The 16,347-nt window shown below is 44.1% G+C and overlaps 1 protein-coding gene across 1 annotated transcript; it reads right to left on the bottom strand.

Moving 5' to 3' along the window:
* Nucleotides 1-918: 918 nt before the first annotated feature.
* Nucleotides 919-16,203, bottom strand: LOC128910961 (lysosomal acid lipase/cholesteryl ester hydrolase-like). Its single transcript, XM_054205074.1, has 10 exons — nucleotides 15,846-16,203; nucleotides 11,977-12,106; nucleotides 10,015-10,129; nucleotides 8,760-8,958; nucleotides 8,051-8,160; nucleotides 6,614-6,750; nucleotides 5,899-6,039; nucleotides 4,376-4,447; nucleotides 2,595-2,663; nucleotides 919-1,617 (listed from the first exon to the last, which is right to left on the bottom strand). Exons 2-10 carry the CDS (start codon nucleotides 12,097-12,099, stop codon nucleotides 1,384-1,386), a joined length of 1,200 nt encoding a protein of 399 aa, XP_054061049.1. The 5' UTR covers nucleotides 12,100-12,106; nucleotides 15,846-16,203; the 3' UTR covers nucleotides 919-1,383.
* Between the last annotated feature and the right edge of the window lie 144 nt (nucleotides 16,204-16,347).

The raw sequence follows: 16,347 nt of genomic DNA, 5'->3' as shown, positions 1-16,347 counted from the left end.
CTTTCTGATTTAATAATGTGGCAATAATGGGGAATCTCCTTTCAAATGCTGCTGTGTCTTGCTTTCTTGGTCTAATGGATCTTTATTTTTGTTGACAGTTTTGGCCATTTCCTGTAAGCTGTCATGAGTTCAGATGATAGATGCCATGATCAGCACTGTTAATGGCTGCTAGACTAGGTGCATGGACAAGCTACTGTATTTTTCCTGTGTTGCAGAACACGCATATATTTTTCAATGTAAGTATTCTGTTGGATGCTGACTCCAACTACAAAGGATCTTGGTTGGGCAATATAAGCTCAAGGCCCCACCTAGGAACACCCCAGGAAACAAAGCTGCCCTGAGCCTGTAATAATGAACATTTTGGGTGTAACCTGGGGACAGACACTCTTACCTACCAGATCAACTTGTGGGTGAGTAGATGTGTGGCACCTGCATGATAATGAAGATGCAGCCTCTTTGGGTTTAATGGCCAGAAAGGGAAAACAGCTGACTGCTTTCCCACACTGGGGAAATTGCTTGAACAAAGAATGGTCAAGACAGAGTTATGTAAAAGTCAAACCCAATGGCTCAGAGTGCTTGCAACACCTTCATTGTTAGTGCCAAGAATAATTCCTGGGGTGGGAGCTGTATTTCTTGGAGTACAGCTTGCCTGATGGGTCTGTATCTCATTCCTCAGTTGCCATCCATGGCCTTTGAAGCTGGGGGGTTTAGAGTGCATGAACAAGCCTTTGGGTGATGTGTAAGCATGGAGGGCATCAGAATACCTCTATGAGTTTTTCTGAATTTAGATTCATTGATGGTTGTAAGTCACCTATTGCCTGCCCAGTTTCTTGTACCTGAAGATCTCTTGGTTGTGGTGATACTGTAGGTAAATGTAAGGAGACGGAAAACAAAAAAAGCCAAGTTGTCTGTCAAGTGGATAAAGGATTTAATTTAAACAAAGGTCAGTTGTACTTCAACAGAAAAATGAGCAAATCCCACTTTTGGGTCTTTATGGGAAGACAAAAATTGGGCATGGGAATATCTCTGTGGGGTACACAAGGTATATATGAGAACAACAAAGTTTGGGCTTAGGAAAATCAGTCTTGTAGAAATAAAAGCTGCCCAAATTAAGGGATCCCTGCAGTGTGTGCTCAAATATATTTGTGTTTTCAACTGTCATACCTATGCACCTCAAACTTCTCAGGAAGACAGCAGTCACAGTAACACCATGGAAAACCTCAAACTATGAGGAAAGCAAGAAACAAAAAAGTACAGATAAATACCTATACTGGTATCTGTTGTGCGTGTCTGTGTGTTCACATCTTCCACAGATAGCACCCTTATTGCCAAATAGAAATTTTGGAGGTTTTTACTGAGCAAACAAACACTGTACATGTGGTTTCAAAAGTATTTTGCTATTAGTTCAATGATCTTCTGATACATTCTCTCAGTTGCATCAAGGCCCCAGATGAAATCAAGATGTCCCCAAGCAGGAATGTGCTCATGGTAAATGAGATTAGAAATCCGAGGAAGTAGCTTTGCCATGTCTTTTGGATCTGCAAATTTGTCAAGTCCACCGCTCCAAACAGCAATTGGTATGTTTATCTTCTCTATCTTGTACGCAGGAGGAGCAGACTGTAAGGAAGGGAGGAGACCTGAGTGAATGCTGTTGTATGAGAAGTTCTTTAGAGAAAGGATTCTGTGCAAGCATCTCTCTCTCCCTTCTGCACGTTCTACAGTAAAACAGTAAGGATGAAGGCCACCCTCTTAGTGTTTATTGCCCTATCCCCATTCCCTATCTACCATGAAAGGGAACGATCCGTCCTATTCCCGTGTCTTTCCTTAGTGCCTGGCTATGAGTTGTCCTGCAGTTTGACACCTACTCGTGCCCTTTGGAGGTGGGGATATGGAAAGCGCAGTGTCTGTGTTTATCAGGCAAGGACTGTCCAGCTTAGTCTTGTATATTTAGGGTGGGAAGATCTTTAAGTTTTGTTGGGACATGGAAGGCAACTGTTGGTCTTAGTTGTTATGCTTGGGTCTTAAGTGGCAAGGAAATACTTTGGCCATTTGCAATTTTCACTCTAGAAAATTTCTGAGACAGTGTGCATGAGTAGAAGTGACTATATCTCTGGAGCTTCTGTCTGTCTGTGTGCCCTGGTACAGCACAGGACACTGCAAGTCAAATGTGCTGGTTAAAAGTGAAATGATTGTCAGCTAATTGGAGAGGTCACCGTAGCTGCAAGATTCATTTCCTCAACTGACAGGCAGACCTTGAGGATTTTGGGGAAAGTGAAGAGCTTCTTACTCATCTAGTCCTAGGACTTGGGTTTGGCTTTTAGACTTTTGGGAATGGCAGGTAAATCGACGTGTCGTTGGACACGTCCCTGCATCAGTAGGGGAGGCCAAACAAACTTCTGTCAGCTGTCTGCAAGGAACTGTCTATGCCTTGCCCGTGAATAGACTTTTACAGTTGTGAGTGTTAGATTCAGGTGAAACGTTACCTCAGACCACCCTCTTTCTGTAGCACTCACAGGTGCTAAAATCTGAATTTTTCTGTTCTTAGTTTTACTAGAACCCAAGGGTGAGTTCTCAGGGAAATGGTAGTGCCTTACCTGGTTGTATTTCTTCATGTTTTCCTTATAGCCGTAGTCATAAGCTTGAAATTGGTCTGCATGTTTTAGCTGTTAAAAGAACAGATAAAAAGTACGTGTTGAGAGACCAAGAAGCAGAGTGCAGGAGGTGTTTTCCTGCCTGTGATTGAAGCCAAGGCCCAGGCAGTGGACTCTGAGTTACTCCCAGCTCTTCCTCTGGTTGCAGGTGCTGAGGGTGGATCACTGGGTGAGTGGCTTCATCACCTTTCCTCTTGTTAACTTTCTCTCCTGATCCTCAGCCACCACCCTTGTTATGTTTTGTTAATTAAAATTTTGCCTGACTATCTTGACAAAAGTTGGGGTCCCTGTTTGTGATGCAGAATTGGGTTCAGTTGTCACGTGGAAAGAGGACCTGAATGTCTAGAATGTGCCAGGGCTATTACTAGTCTAGTGTAACATGAACATCTTCTTTCGTGTGTCAGTTTTGTCTGATTTCTCACAATATTGGCGACATTTCCAGAGGCTCTGCTCTTACAAGAGTCTGGCTAGACGTGAATTGTGCTCTGACAGCAGTTTTGAGGTGGGACATTAGACACAAGACATTAACCTTCTTGAGTCTGTGTTGTCTGAAGGACATGCAGGACTGCAGAACCGATGAGCGAAGAGTTAAGTACACATCTATTTGTGTTTTTGTCATTTTATTTTTATTTTATCTTTTGCACAAACCTGACAAGTAAATTGATTTGTGAGTGATTGCATGCAATACAGGGTGAGAGAAAGTTACTGTCTGTCAGCTTAGAAAACCTTGACTTCAAGGCTTTAAGTAGCTGGGGCTGTGCTAGAAATCTACTTGCCGTATTGCCTTGGCTATTTTCTTCTATCCTGCTCGATCTGTGTTTGTTTTGTAACCACTTCACTTTGTTGGAGGCTGGAAAAATAGGCTGTAAAGCCACTGGCTGTCAATGGTTTGTCCCCTTTCCTGGCTCTGGTAGGTGTATCCTCTGGGACTGACTGCTGGGAATTTTTGTCAGGGGTGTCCTCAGGAGCACACCTATATTCTAGACCATATTAAGTGTTTGCATAAATGGGTTGCGTGCCTATATGATGCATGCAGGTAAATTCTGGCTCAGCAGGTGTACCTGGACACATGCAGTGATATATTTCTTGGCTGGAGCAGATTGGCAGAACAAGCTCAGATCTGCCACTGCATAAATAGAAACCCACCTTTAGAGAACTGGAATCCAGGATCTGGACAGTAGCAAGAGTGACTAAAAGGGTTTTGGAAAAAAATTGCCGTTGGGAACATCCCGGTAGAGCAGTGTTCCTTGATATGTACTGAGTAGTATAAGGCAGTCCCCCACTTAGCCTTTTGTGCCAGCAGAAGCGTTTGTGTGGTTAACTGGGTCTGGGAGGTGATGCAGGCTGCAATTAACCCTCTGGGAGAAAAGCTTTAGCCTGGATCAATTCTTTGTCTGGATCATCCCCTGGCCGCTCAAGTTCGCTTCTGCAGCTCTCAAGGCGAGTGTCTTCATAAATAAAGATGAAGGCTGGAAAGCCATTAGAGCCCAACGTGCAGAGAGGCCTGATGCGCCCTGGGGAAGTCTCAGTGCCTGATACCAAAGGGGCAATTCAGGTAATGGTCTGGTGAGCCACGGGGAACAGAGATCCCTCTGTGGCGGGCGCTCACGGCAGCACGCGAGAAGATGTGATGGGCAGTTTCCCAGATCTACCACCTCTGGACTTCCCTGGAGACTGTCGGTTGCATGAAAAGCAGCTGTTTATACATCAGTACACAGTTATACCTGTTGCCAATGAATAATGTTCTGTGCAGATGTTCCAGCAGGGGAATGTCCTACGTATGTATCTATTCGACTCTGTAGAGAAAGCAGAAGTGTTACAAAGGCAATGATCCAGTGCTGTGTGAGAATAAAGCTGTGAAGGACCTGAGCAACATACTGCTGCTGTGTTAAAACCCCATTTTAATAGGATATTCTTCAAATATCAAAAAGGAAACTGAGATGCAAACTTAGGAATAGCTGGTTAATAGTATGCATCTGCACACTTTCTCCATAAAAGCGACTCTGTACAATGAAGATAGTACTACTGTGGGAACCTATGGTTCAGCAACTGTAGGGAAAAAATCTTCCAGTCCTTTCAAAGCAGATTCCTCACCTCACAACAAACCCCCATGAACATATAAGTCTTTTGAAGATTTTTCTCTTCACTTTACTCCTAGTGCTAAAGAAGTCAGCTTACAAAATAGATTCCTTTTTCCTCTGTTTGTATTTTTATAGTTCAGTTAAGGCGATGTTCTAATTCCGTCTCCCTGGATTCCTCCTCAGACTTGTTATCTTGCCCTGACAACCACATTAGTGACTTAACCCAAGTCAGGAAGGATCCTTAATGGTTTTGCTCTGCAATTCTAAAGGGCTGCAATGCCTTTAATTGCTTTTGCAATGAACCTTTGATTCTCACTGCTTTCCCGTATGTGCTTTTACAAGTAGTTATGGATGGAGAAAAATGGGCCCCAGTCTTTACAGATATTGCAGTAATAAACATTACACAGGCCAGCTTCTGCATACTTTGGCCACTCTAAACGGGATTTAAGACACACTACAGCATGTATATGTTGACAAGCATAGGGACAACTCTCCTGTCCCCTCTGACTGATGCACTGGGCACTGTGAATCCCACTGTAGGTGTGTCGCGCTCCTCAGGCACAGCGCAGGGACTTCCTGTAGATCTACATGTTGTGGATGAGCTGTTGGGCCCAGTTCTAGGGACAACAATAATGGGAAAATGCCCCTTACATCAGTTCTGTGGGACCAACTTCTGGTGCAAGTAGTCTGAAAATTGGGAAGAGAAAAGGAGCTTTTTCCTGTCTTTTAATTATTCCAGTGTTCAGAGAACTCTGGTGTCCACATGTTAAGGAAGGAGACTGGGAACTGCGCTACCAAGAAGAAGTCTCCATCATCCATTGTCTCTTTTTAAAGAGCATCTGTGTATGACCAAAATCAGTAGGTTTAGCCCCCAAAGAGGGCACATTTATTGACATGTGTAATAGAGATCCAGGATGAATTTGGTCCTTTCTTTCTGGGATCGGAATGTGCCTGATTGTTGGTCCCATTCATCATTAGCTCTAGTCCTGTTTGGCACTGCTCACACCACACAATGTCCTGGCATTCCCTCAGTTTGCTGAGAACTATGTTGTGATTTATTTACATTTACACATGTGACAGCTACTAGATAAGGACAGAGTGCACAAACATAACCTCCAAAAATCACTTCAGTTTTCCTTTGAGTAGGTGTTCTTGCACATACTTACCGTGTTCAGATTTTTTATGTCGCCTCCAGCTATGTAACAGAGTACATGGCCACAAAACTTATCCAGGCTTGTACATAACTGTGTCACAGGTCCTTTCAGAAACCCGATCTGGTGCGCGACTCCTTTGCAGCCAAGTACTAACTGAGGGAAGGGAAAAGCACAACATTCTTCTATTTCTGTTACAGGAGCATTTTATGCAGGAAACTGTTGCTAATAGCCTAGCCTCCTAACTCGGTAGTCAAAGATTGCTGAAACAGCTTGCCCTCCCAGTACCCCTCTAAAACACCTCTTTCCCATAGTGCATCACGTATCCTTCATATTACTGGTGCCGATCCTGGAGGAAGCCATCTTTCCATTTCTATTGTAGGGACCTCAGTGCTCACTCATTTCTGAATTTCCAGAGATTGTCATGGCTGTTACTGCAACTCTGCTTTAGTTCCTCCTGCATGAGGCCAGCAAAATATTAGTTAACAGCGAGAGTCCTATGACAAGACAGAGTTTTACAAGTCTCCTACTTCACTGCGACCTGCTGCTTCAAGCCCCATATCTCCGGTATTTTCACCGCAGAGTTTGGGAACAGATTTTTCAAGAGTACTCAATTCATCCCAAGCTCAGTATCAGCATGTCACCTCTTTAGGAACGCTTCATCTCAGGCTGAGTGAACCCTGTGAAGGTAAGTCAGGCATTAGGCCTCTTAGAAGGACAAATGACATACCCTGAGCAGTGGTTCAGGAACATTTGTTATCTTAATCAGAGGGCTTGTAGCATATGAACACGTGGTTACTGGGCCCAGAGCACAGAACATTTTCACCCTTTGAGCCAACTCAGGGTAAGTAGAAAACGCTATGAAGCCTGCAAATACAGAAGGGACAGCCTGAGTTAGTGAAGACATCTTCCACAGACAAAATAAATAAGTAAGCAGTAGGTAGCAAACAAGAAGTGAGAGTAGATTTGCAGCCCATTGTCTGTTGTCCGTGTTTGTCTGTGCTGCATGTTTTACCTAACGGAATTGTTGAAGCTACGTCCTGAAATGAATTTTTATTTGGGAGGCAAAGTTCATTCTGAGGTTTAGAGCATGTCTGGACATTGCTCTTATCTGAACGGTTTTTGTAGGCGACATGTCAATGAAGTTTTTGTGATAAAACCAATTCCCTCTAAAGTTCACCAAACTCATAAAAAAAATGAGTTTTTCAGATTATAGTCTCTATAGGTTTGTTTGTGTTTCCATGAAACTGTAGACTAATTAGCTGAATACTGGGAGCTTTGAGTGTTTTCAACTGATGTTTGCATCAAAGGCAGCTGAAGAAAGCCTGGATGGTTAGTTTGTTTTGCCATGAGGGTCTTTAAATATTCTTACGAGAGGAAAAGAAAGAAAAGATCTGGCGCTCTGACAATGTATGATTTCCCCACATTTTCTCCTCCTTTTTTCTGAGTAGTTTAATGAACTGTCAGTTGCTCGTTTCTACTCAAAGTCCATTCATGGATCTTACACATAAAATATAAACGTCAGAAACTTTCAGCTGATGCTAGAAAAAAGTTAGTTTAATTCAAAGGCTGTGAAGTGAGTTAACACTAAAGGCTAAGCTATTAATGTTTTTTCTTTCATATTTTTCAGTCTCTGGCAATCTGTTTATAAACAGTAATGTGGCCAGTTATAACCACTCATGAACTATGCTTTAAATTTTGATTGCCATTAGGTTACATGACAGTATTTTCCCTTGTCTTCTGTTATTTGAAATTATGTATTATATACGCTTTTTATCTTTTCAGTTTTTCCTTCTAGTTCATAAAGAAAATTATTGTATGTCTTAATAGAAAAGATGAACTTAATGAAAATTCCTGTTGCTGAGAATTTAGGAAAAATGCCCAGTACCACTACCTGAAATACCCAGTAAAAAATCACTTTTATGTCTCCAATTATTTAAAAAGTTGAGCTATATTTGGATCTGTTATTATATTCCGTTGTTTATTAATGATAGCCAAAGCTGGTTTTAGAAAATTTTGGGGTATTTTTGCAAATCTGAACTCAGGAGGCACTTCTATGTTTGCTAGCTCTCCACAAACAAGAAAAACAACTGATTCAATGGGGAGACCCACCCACTGATTGGATAGGAACAAGAATGGTTGTGAAGTGTGGTCGTCCTTACGTTACCTGTTGTTGAGCCTTCCGAGTGACCAATATAGTATACATCCTTCTGTCCAGTTTTATTCATGATGAAGTACAGCTCTGCTGGAATATCGTATTTACCCATTTCATCGAAGCTACAGGGGAGAAACACAAAAAGCTAGCAGGCAGTTTGGCTGTCACAGTGTGAGTTACTGACTGTCAGTTTTGCTCATTGCGCCAAGCAGGACCCATTGAAAGGTGAGGTTGCACGCTTTGCATTCTTGCTTGAGTTGGGGAAGGGGGTAGAGGGACGCAGCTGTGCTGCCAGGCTGCCCCATGCCTTGGGCTCTCTGCAGAGGAGAGGCCAGTATCACCTGTCAGCTGCAGCCCTTGGGGAACTGAATTTAATCAGTGCTTTTACTAGCATGGGTTACAAACCACACTTATCTCTTAGCTGAATTCAGCTGTGAGAGATCAGACATTTCTAGGTAAGGCTGCTCAGCCTGTTCCAACTGAGGTTCTTATTCTGTCTCATAGTGTTGTCTCCTTTTTCCTCAGCATTCCCATTGTCTGAAATCCCAGCCAGTACTCCCAACTGTAAGTAGTAGCGTGTATTCTTCTTTGTCTTGTTCTTTACTCTCCTTGGTTGGTGTAGACCCTGTTCTGATGCTGGTTTAGGTAAAAAACCATCAGGCTGAAGCTATCTAGTGCCCTTGGAGTTTCTGTCTTGAGTAATTCTTCCTCTACAGAGTACCTGAACTGCCAGAACTCTTTCTGGCTGGGATTAAGCATCTTGTGTTTTAAAGACCAAGTGTTCCCTCGGCTGTTTCCCATCCAGACGTCATAGCCAGCATCTGCGAGGAGGAAGCCCAAGCTGTTGTTGGGCAGGTTAGAGATCCAGTGGGTAGCGTCTCCTAGAAAAGCATGCTGTAGGAAGACTACAGGCTTTTGCCCTGGAAAAGACGAAAGCATTCTTATATTGGAGCAGTGGTTACTGTATATTTAAGATTGGGGTGCAGACTTCAGCTTGTGAGAGGTTTTAAATCTTTCCTTCTTCAAGAAGCTCCCTGGACAACTATGCATAGATATTGGTCTGAGAAACCTGAAGGATTTGTTTCATGAAAGGAGGAACTATTTCATGGCATTTCATAACAGGACTGGCAAATAAAGAATTTACTGAGGAGGCCTGTCCCCACCTGCTTTTGCACTGGAAAGCCAACATATAGGTCCTTATATTGAAAGCGTCTACCCACAACTGAAAACTACTGAATGCAAAATAACGTATGGAAGACGAATAATTAATCCAAAGAAGCGTATCTGCCATTAGGTCTACTCAGTAACCAACTGAGTAGGGCTGAGAGGCCCCTGATCTAACTTTGGTTAACCTTACTTTGAGAAAGAGGCTGGTCTAGATTATCTCCAAAGGAGGAGATCCAAATAGGAGGAGACATCCAAAATAACTTATTCTGTAATTCTAACAAGGAGTAACAAACAAAGTAGCAGTATCCTGGGTATCTCAAATTACAGGTAGAAATTTTTATTCCCTTCAGAAAATGTGAAGAATCAAATGAAATGCATTTGTGTTTCATTGATAACTTGATTCTTATCATCTTTCTTAAGAATATCTCTGTGCTTCAGGAGGCTGGGAATGAATATTCATATGCCCAACCTGAGAGGCTTTGTTGTCGGGCTTTTGTTTTAAATATATCTTACTTAGGGTGTTAATGCAAAACCTCCCCAAATCCAGTCTATCAAACCCTCCCCCAGCCCACATGAAGGGACAAAACCTGGGATATGACAAAATTATTAGAAAAGTCTGAAATAAGGACAGACACACTGATTGTGTGGACTTCTGATGGATTCAAAATTCAGGCCACATTCCTGACTAGGTGCTCTTGCTGAGATGGAAAGGTGTGGAACATGCCATTGCATGTGCAAAGGGGAAACGTGGGGGACCCATGTAAGACCTGACTCACAGAACTTCCTTATGCCTTATAACTGTGTCACACCTGTATTTTGGCTGTTCCTCCCAGCAGGAATTCTGAAAACAGCAAGAATGTATCCATCCTGTGTGGTAACTTCATATTCCTCGCTGGGGTACCCATGATATCTGATAATTTCAGTCTGTGGGAAGCGAAAGGAGAGTTTGTTAACATGCAAGTGTCCTGTTTTGAAGGGTAACCAAGCTGAGCAGTGTGGATGTGGGCTGTTTTGTGGTGGTAGTGCAAGGCCTCTGGCCACAGTGACTATGGCTCAGTAAAAATATTATGGGTCTTGTAAAAAGATGCATCAAAAGTCTTCTTCAGACCTGCTTAGGTGGTAGTTGTCTGGCATTTGACCCTGTAGTATGGGACAAAGCAGAACTGTACTGAGTGACTAAGCTCTTGGGAGATAGTTTCTCATGTTTTGCAAGGCTGATACAGATCGAACTTTCTAGAGAGTAAACATGCAGCCATATCTGTATACAACACTGCCAAAAGATGTGGGTTTGGGGCCATAATGAATCCTTTCTTGCCAAAGTGTGATTAGGCAAGCCATGCAGGCAAACAAGGGTGGAGTTCTTGTTATGAAGGAACTCATGAGACCACCTACACCTAATTTTGCATGTACTGTGAGGAAATCTTTGGTGATTCAGAGCAAGGGGTCTCAGATTGCTTTGTGTTGTGAGAATCTGCTGTTTGAAGAAGGGGTTCATCCTCCCTTGCCACTGTACTGAGCAAACAGTTAAAAATATCAGACACTGTCTAGACAAACATAGCCACCTTCCAGCCCCCCCTTCCCTCCCATCTACTCCATTTGCCTTCACAATCTCCAGCTGGCCTGTCCAACATCCCCTCCTTGTCTGCTGCTCTGCACTAATGATGTCCCCATTTGTTTAAGTGTTTGGGGAACTCCTTCCAAGCCAGCACACCATACATTCATGGGGATGGCTGCAGAGCAGTCAACCGGCAGCACAACTGCAGCTCAGGGAGCCGTGTCTGAGCTGGACTGATACTGACTAGAGAGGGTATTGGTATGAGTGGAGTTGTGGCAGGTTGGAGCTCAGTCTAAAATCTGAATAAATATTCATGCTGGCAGCATGCCACGGGGTGTCTGATGCTGCTGTTTTGCTAGCAGCATGGCTACATGCTGCAATGCGGACAAGTCCCTACGACACGAGTCTCTGGCCCCATGTCAGATCCAGGCTCTGCAGAAGATGAAAACGCATTAAACCAATTGAGCCACAGTGTTTTGAGAAGAGGAGGACTTTGCTTCCCTTGAGATTAGAAACCAGCCTTTGCCTCTACTGCAAAGGAATTCTTCTCTCTGGCAGCTCAGAATTCTTGGGTAGCAGCATCAAGGTTTGTTCTAGCCCATGCACAGAAGCATCAACCATGCTGGAGGGATATCTTGTCCTCTTGCTAGGATCACACTCTCCCCTTCTTTGTGAGGTAGTCCAAAATACTAAGGTGTGTTGGAAAAAGTGACTGCAAGCAAGTGTCATGAGGCATGGCCAAGCCTTATGTTCATCATACATCTGTTGGGTTTCACCCTAAATGCAGGCAGCGACAGTCTGTTGTTCAGTTTGGTATGGACTGGAGCATGTAGCACATGCTCTGGCCACAGTCCAGGACTGAGTCCTGTTGCTGGGGTCAAAATTCTCTAGCCTGGATCTCCAGGGCCCCTCAGGATGTTCTGTGGAGTTGCCTGGCCTTTGAGCCAAAAGTAGCAGCTGGCACTCTCTGTTACAATGTTATGTGCCTGTCCTCATGCAACGTGCAAGTCACATCTATCCCTGGCATGTTCAGAGCCGGCCCTCATTGCAGTGGTGACTCTAATGCAGTGGCTTTGGAAAAGGCAGGTTGGGAAAACGGGAAATGTGGAAGGGGCCCTTCTTAGCCTCCTAACAGGGACTTGTAGTGGTGGAGCAGTGGTAGTGGTACTTGGAGAGTCAATTTAGAAAGAAAGTGGTAGAAAATGACCCAACTTACAACATTCATAAAGCATTCGGGGTTGCGAGTCTTCCTGTTGTCTGAATTCAGAGTGGGGGATGTTGTGAATCCCACTGAGAAGGCAATTCCTTGGGCGCAGAGCAGCAGGAGGAGGCACCACATCTTGGGGCTGTGTGAAAGAGCACGTGCAGGGGTGTTTGTGTTAGGAAGAGAGTGGCATGGAATTTCACAGGAAGACACAAGTGGGGATTCTCCTGAAGGTTGCCCAGGGTCTGTTCCCCAGGGGTCTGCCTGAATAAGTACCTGTGTGAGAAGGGACTGTCCACAGCTCATGCCGTGTAACAGGGAGGGTTACGGAACAGGTGAGGAAAACACTTGGGCATACCATGCGAGAGTATGCCTGAGCAGTCTGCAGATGGCAAGGGAGCTGTGGTTGGTAGACAGGGTCAGTTCTCGGCATGAGCCTAGCAGAAGCTTGACAAAGAAGCATTAGTTCCTGAGATGACCATCACCCAGCTTGTCTGCCTTTATCTGCTTCCATTTCTCTGCCAGCAAGAGAGATGAAAGGAGAAAAAAGCACCGTTTGTTTCCTGTCTCCTCAGGAATGAGGTGAGAGAGGTTTGTGATGGGCTCTCTTTCCACTTGCCCCCTCCTCCTTTAGGATCAAATGTCATTCTTGGTGCTGGTCAGTGGTGCGCTGGAGTGAGGGAGCAATCAATGAGGCTAGTGAAGGGTTCTGCAGGGACCAGGAGTGACTCAGAGGCTCTGGGAGGAGATGTAACAAGCTCAGGGGAACCTGCTTGCACCAGATCAGTGACAGCTTGTGCTTTCACCATAGGGTCATGTGCCCCAGACCAGGTTCAAGTTCTGTTTGAAATTAGTTCCTCTGAGAATATGAAACAAACAAGGTGACCACATGTGGCTTCCCAGAAGACCCGTGAGTCTGTTCCCAGGCAACCTTGCCTTTCATACCGAAACTGAGTCATGTAGGTCTCCATTTACCATCCCCTTGGGCTCCTTCACCCAGCCCCTTGCTGCCCACTTCTTCCAAGAACCTGCTCTGTTATCATCAGATAGTTTAATATTTCCTACTGCTACTTCTGAGCTCAAAGCTTCTGTCTCTCAAAACCGATGGCTGCCACTGACCAAGAAACCATGGAATGATTTGAGCAGTGAACAATGGATCCTGAAACTGCCTTCATGTTGACAAGGGCCTGTCTCCTTTGTCTCTTAGAAGTGGCTGTCCATGTTGCGCATTTGTCTTGGTCATGGGGAGGTGAGACCTTGCCCTTTCCTGGGTTGACTGATGCTACCAGATTAGCTTTTCTGAATAGCAGAGTGCAGTCTATCTAGCACTGGTTTATTCCGGCTCCACTTACAGTAAATATGCTTCCAGGTTTTACTCTTTATTTTCCACAACCCATTCAATGAGTCTAGGAATATCACTCTCCGTGGCCGCCTCAGATCTTTTTTTCAACATGCAAATTTTGACTCAAAAAGACTCCCTGGAAAAGGGAAGAGCAGGTTCCTTGTCCCAGAAAGCTATTGGGTGTGGGACTATGAGTTAAAAGTGTTTGGAGAGCAAGAGAAGTGCTGACGTGTTCTGTGCTCCTTGCCTATGAGAGAGCTGCAAGTAGGTAGGATGGGATTTTTCTTTCCAGTCTGAAGAACTGTACAAAAAGGATTCACCCATGAAGCTCAGGACTCTGCTTACACATTCTGGAAAAGCCCTTTAACACCTATGTGTTGCATGCTGTGCTTGCATGTGTGAGGAGAGAACGAGAGCTGTGAAGAGAAAAGTAGCAGTCATTCTGCATGTGGATAAAGACCATGAAGATCAGGCAGGCTACCTAAGCGTTCAACAATAGAATCCATGGGACAAAAAGGACACGTAATGCAGTGTAAGGCTCCAGCACATCATGGAGTCTTGTAAGACTGCTTCACCAGTAATGACTGGGGACATTACTGCTCCTGTAGGCTTGGTTTCCTCAGAAGAAGAGGACATGCCTCTATGACCACCATATGTTTATGTTAGTTCACCTTTATGTCCATCCTGTAATTAACTTTTAATGTCATGGGTAAATATCTGCCAAGTTCAGCGCTGAGATAGAAGCCTGTAAGGTCATGGGTTTGCAGGAGCTCCTGAAGACTGTTTGCTGGGGGAGGACTATTCAGCAGGGTTAGCGCCTTGCTGGGGGAAGGCAAGCTGAAGGCAGCTGTTGTATGTTCTGCAACCAGCCGAGCAGTCGGTAAGAGTGAACTAGCCAACTACTCAGTGTCCGTGTGGCTTCAAAGCAGCCACACCGTGCGTGCCTGGGCATCAGGGTTTGTGAGAGAATTTCGTAGGGGACCTGCGTGTATTATAGTTTGCATTAGGAAGTTAAGCAGACTCAGGAAACAAGTCTTTCTGAAACCAAGCATTGCTAGGTCCACTAGACAAAGAGAATCCAATTTTTAATGAAGAACAGAGGTTCTCATGCAGCCACTTGTTTCTGGAGTCTGCTTCTAGCATCAGACATCTGCAGTCATGTGACATGCTGCTCTATGAAGTTTATTTGGACTTGGAGATGGAGCTACAGATCAAGAGAAAAGAAGGGAGTATTCCCTGGCAAGCAATGGGGAAGATGAGCAGGATTTGTGAGAGTGAGGGAAGGGTAACCAAGAGATTTTTGCACTCTCTAAATCTCCTTTTAGGAGAAGGAGTTTTGACTTTTTCTCATCTTCAATTTAACATTTAAATTTGACCGAATGAATTTAAAGAAGTCAAACGTCCTGAGTCATCAGACAGTTAGAATGAAGCAGAGTTTGGAAACACTCAAAACTTTAAACTGGGCATCAAAACACACTCCATTCAATTCCCTTTGTATATCAAACACTTCTTAATTTTCCTTGTCAAAATAGGAAGCCTCACACCTACGTACTCAGTCAGCACAACACTCTTTTTGCTTTCTGCTGTTTTACTCTGTTCTAACGGGAGTCAGATATGCCTCCCTCTCCCTGCATGGGGGATCTCATTTGGGAAGAAAAAGTTCTGCTAATGTCTCAACTTGTTTTCAAATCACTCCCAAAACCAGTTGAGGCAACGTAGAGGCTAAATTATTCCTCTTGTTAGGGCAAACTTTTCTCAATGCACTCTATGATCACCTGGCTTAGCTGGCATGGCTCACAGACTTCCAGGTATTTGCATTTTAAATCAGGTACGGCAGGCTAAATAATATTGGCTTGGTAGGCCACGGCTCCCTTAAACTTCGGGATTAAACACTTGACAGAAGCAGCGAACAGCTGCTTTTATCTAGTGAGGTGAAGTTATAAGAAAACACTCAGCATGCTAAACTGTCATAGAAGAACATACTTAGAAGGAAAAAATGAGAGAGAGAGAAATGCCCTTCGAAGTTTTCTAGGCACTTTTAAGATTTGGTGAAACTAAGATACATGCCCTTCAGAAATTCACCCATCTATCCTTGTACTTTAAGCAGTACAAAATTTATTTCATATAAGCTGTAAGGCACACGCACCAACCACAGAAGCAGCCGTGACTCAGTGCATGTGAGAATCTTCTGCCTTACTCACTAATGAAACATACACGTGCGTAAAAGTGCAAGAGCGGGCGGTCCAATTCACATACACTGTTGCAATACCAGGACTTCCATTCCTGTGTTCTCAGACCGAAGAAAACAAGTAGAGGAAAATGAAATAGTTGCTCTTTTTCTTCCTTTTGTGCAGGTCAAACTTCTTTATCTTCTAACTTTAACAAACATGCACTTATGTGCATAGCAAAAAGTTTATAGATCAGAGAGGCAAAAAGCTGTCTGTTGTTACAAGCAACGACACAAAACCAAGACCAAACACCTTTATGGAGGCAGGCAACAGAGAAAAAGCCCATGAACACACATATACAAGCAACTTACCTCTGCTCTGACTGCCTTGCTCGCGTCTTCTGCCGCAGTTCCTGGTCCGTCTCCACTAGCAGACTGATTCACTGGCAGAAACCTGCGCCGATAAAAGGAAGTCAAAACACAATGAGCACTTCAGGGTAGCAGCCGTGAGTGTCATGAGTTGGCAGCATGTATTGGAGAGCGTGTTTAAGTGCTGATTTGGCAGCGCTTCAGAGGTGGGGAAATCTTCGTGATGAAAAAGATCTTCTGGTCAAATTCACAAACCCAAAATGCACCACGGAGCAGGAGAGTTTAAGAAGTATGTACAAATCAGTGGTTAGGATGTTTAGTTGGGACCTGGGTGTTCCAGTTCCCTGAGGCTGTGGCAGACCTTGACCTATTGCCCAACTGAGGGGCTGCTCCGCATGTAATCTTTTAGGATGAAGGTGAGGCAGCGTCCAGCTCCTCTCAATATACTCTCTGAAGAACACTGCCTCTGCTATTGCTTTTCATTTGGTTTATGTTATCTTTTAAG

This window comes from Rissa tridactyla, chromosome 6 (genome assembly GCF_028500815.1).
Source record: "Rissa tridactyla isolate bRisTri1 chromosome 6, bRisTri1.patW.cur.20221130, whole genome shotgun sequence".
Classification (NCBI taxonomy): domain Eukaryota; kingdom Metazoa; phylum Chordata; class Aves; order Charadriiformes; family Laridae; genus Rissa; species Rissa tridactyla.
The sequence above is the reverse complement of the archived record's forward strand: the minus strand, read 5'-3'. Positions and strand labels throughout refer to the sequence as shown.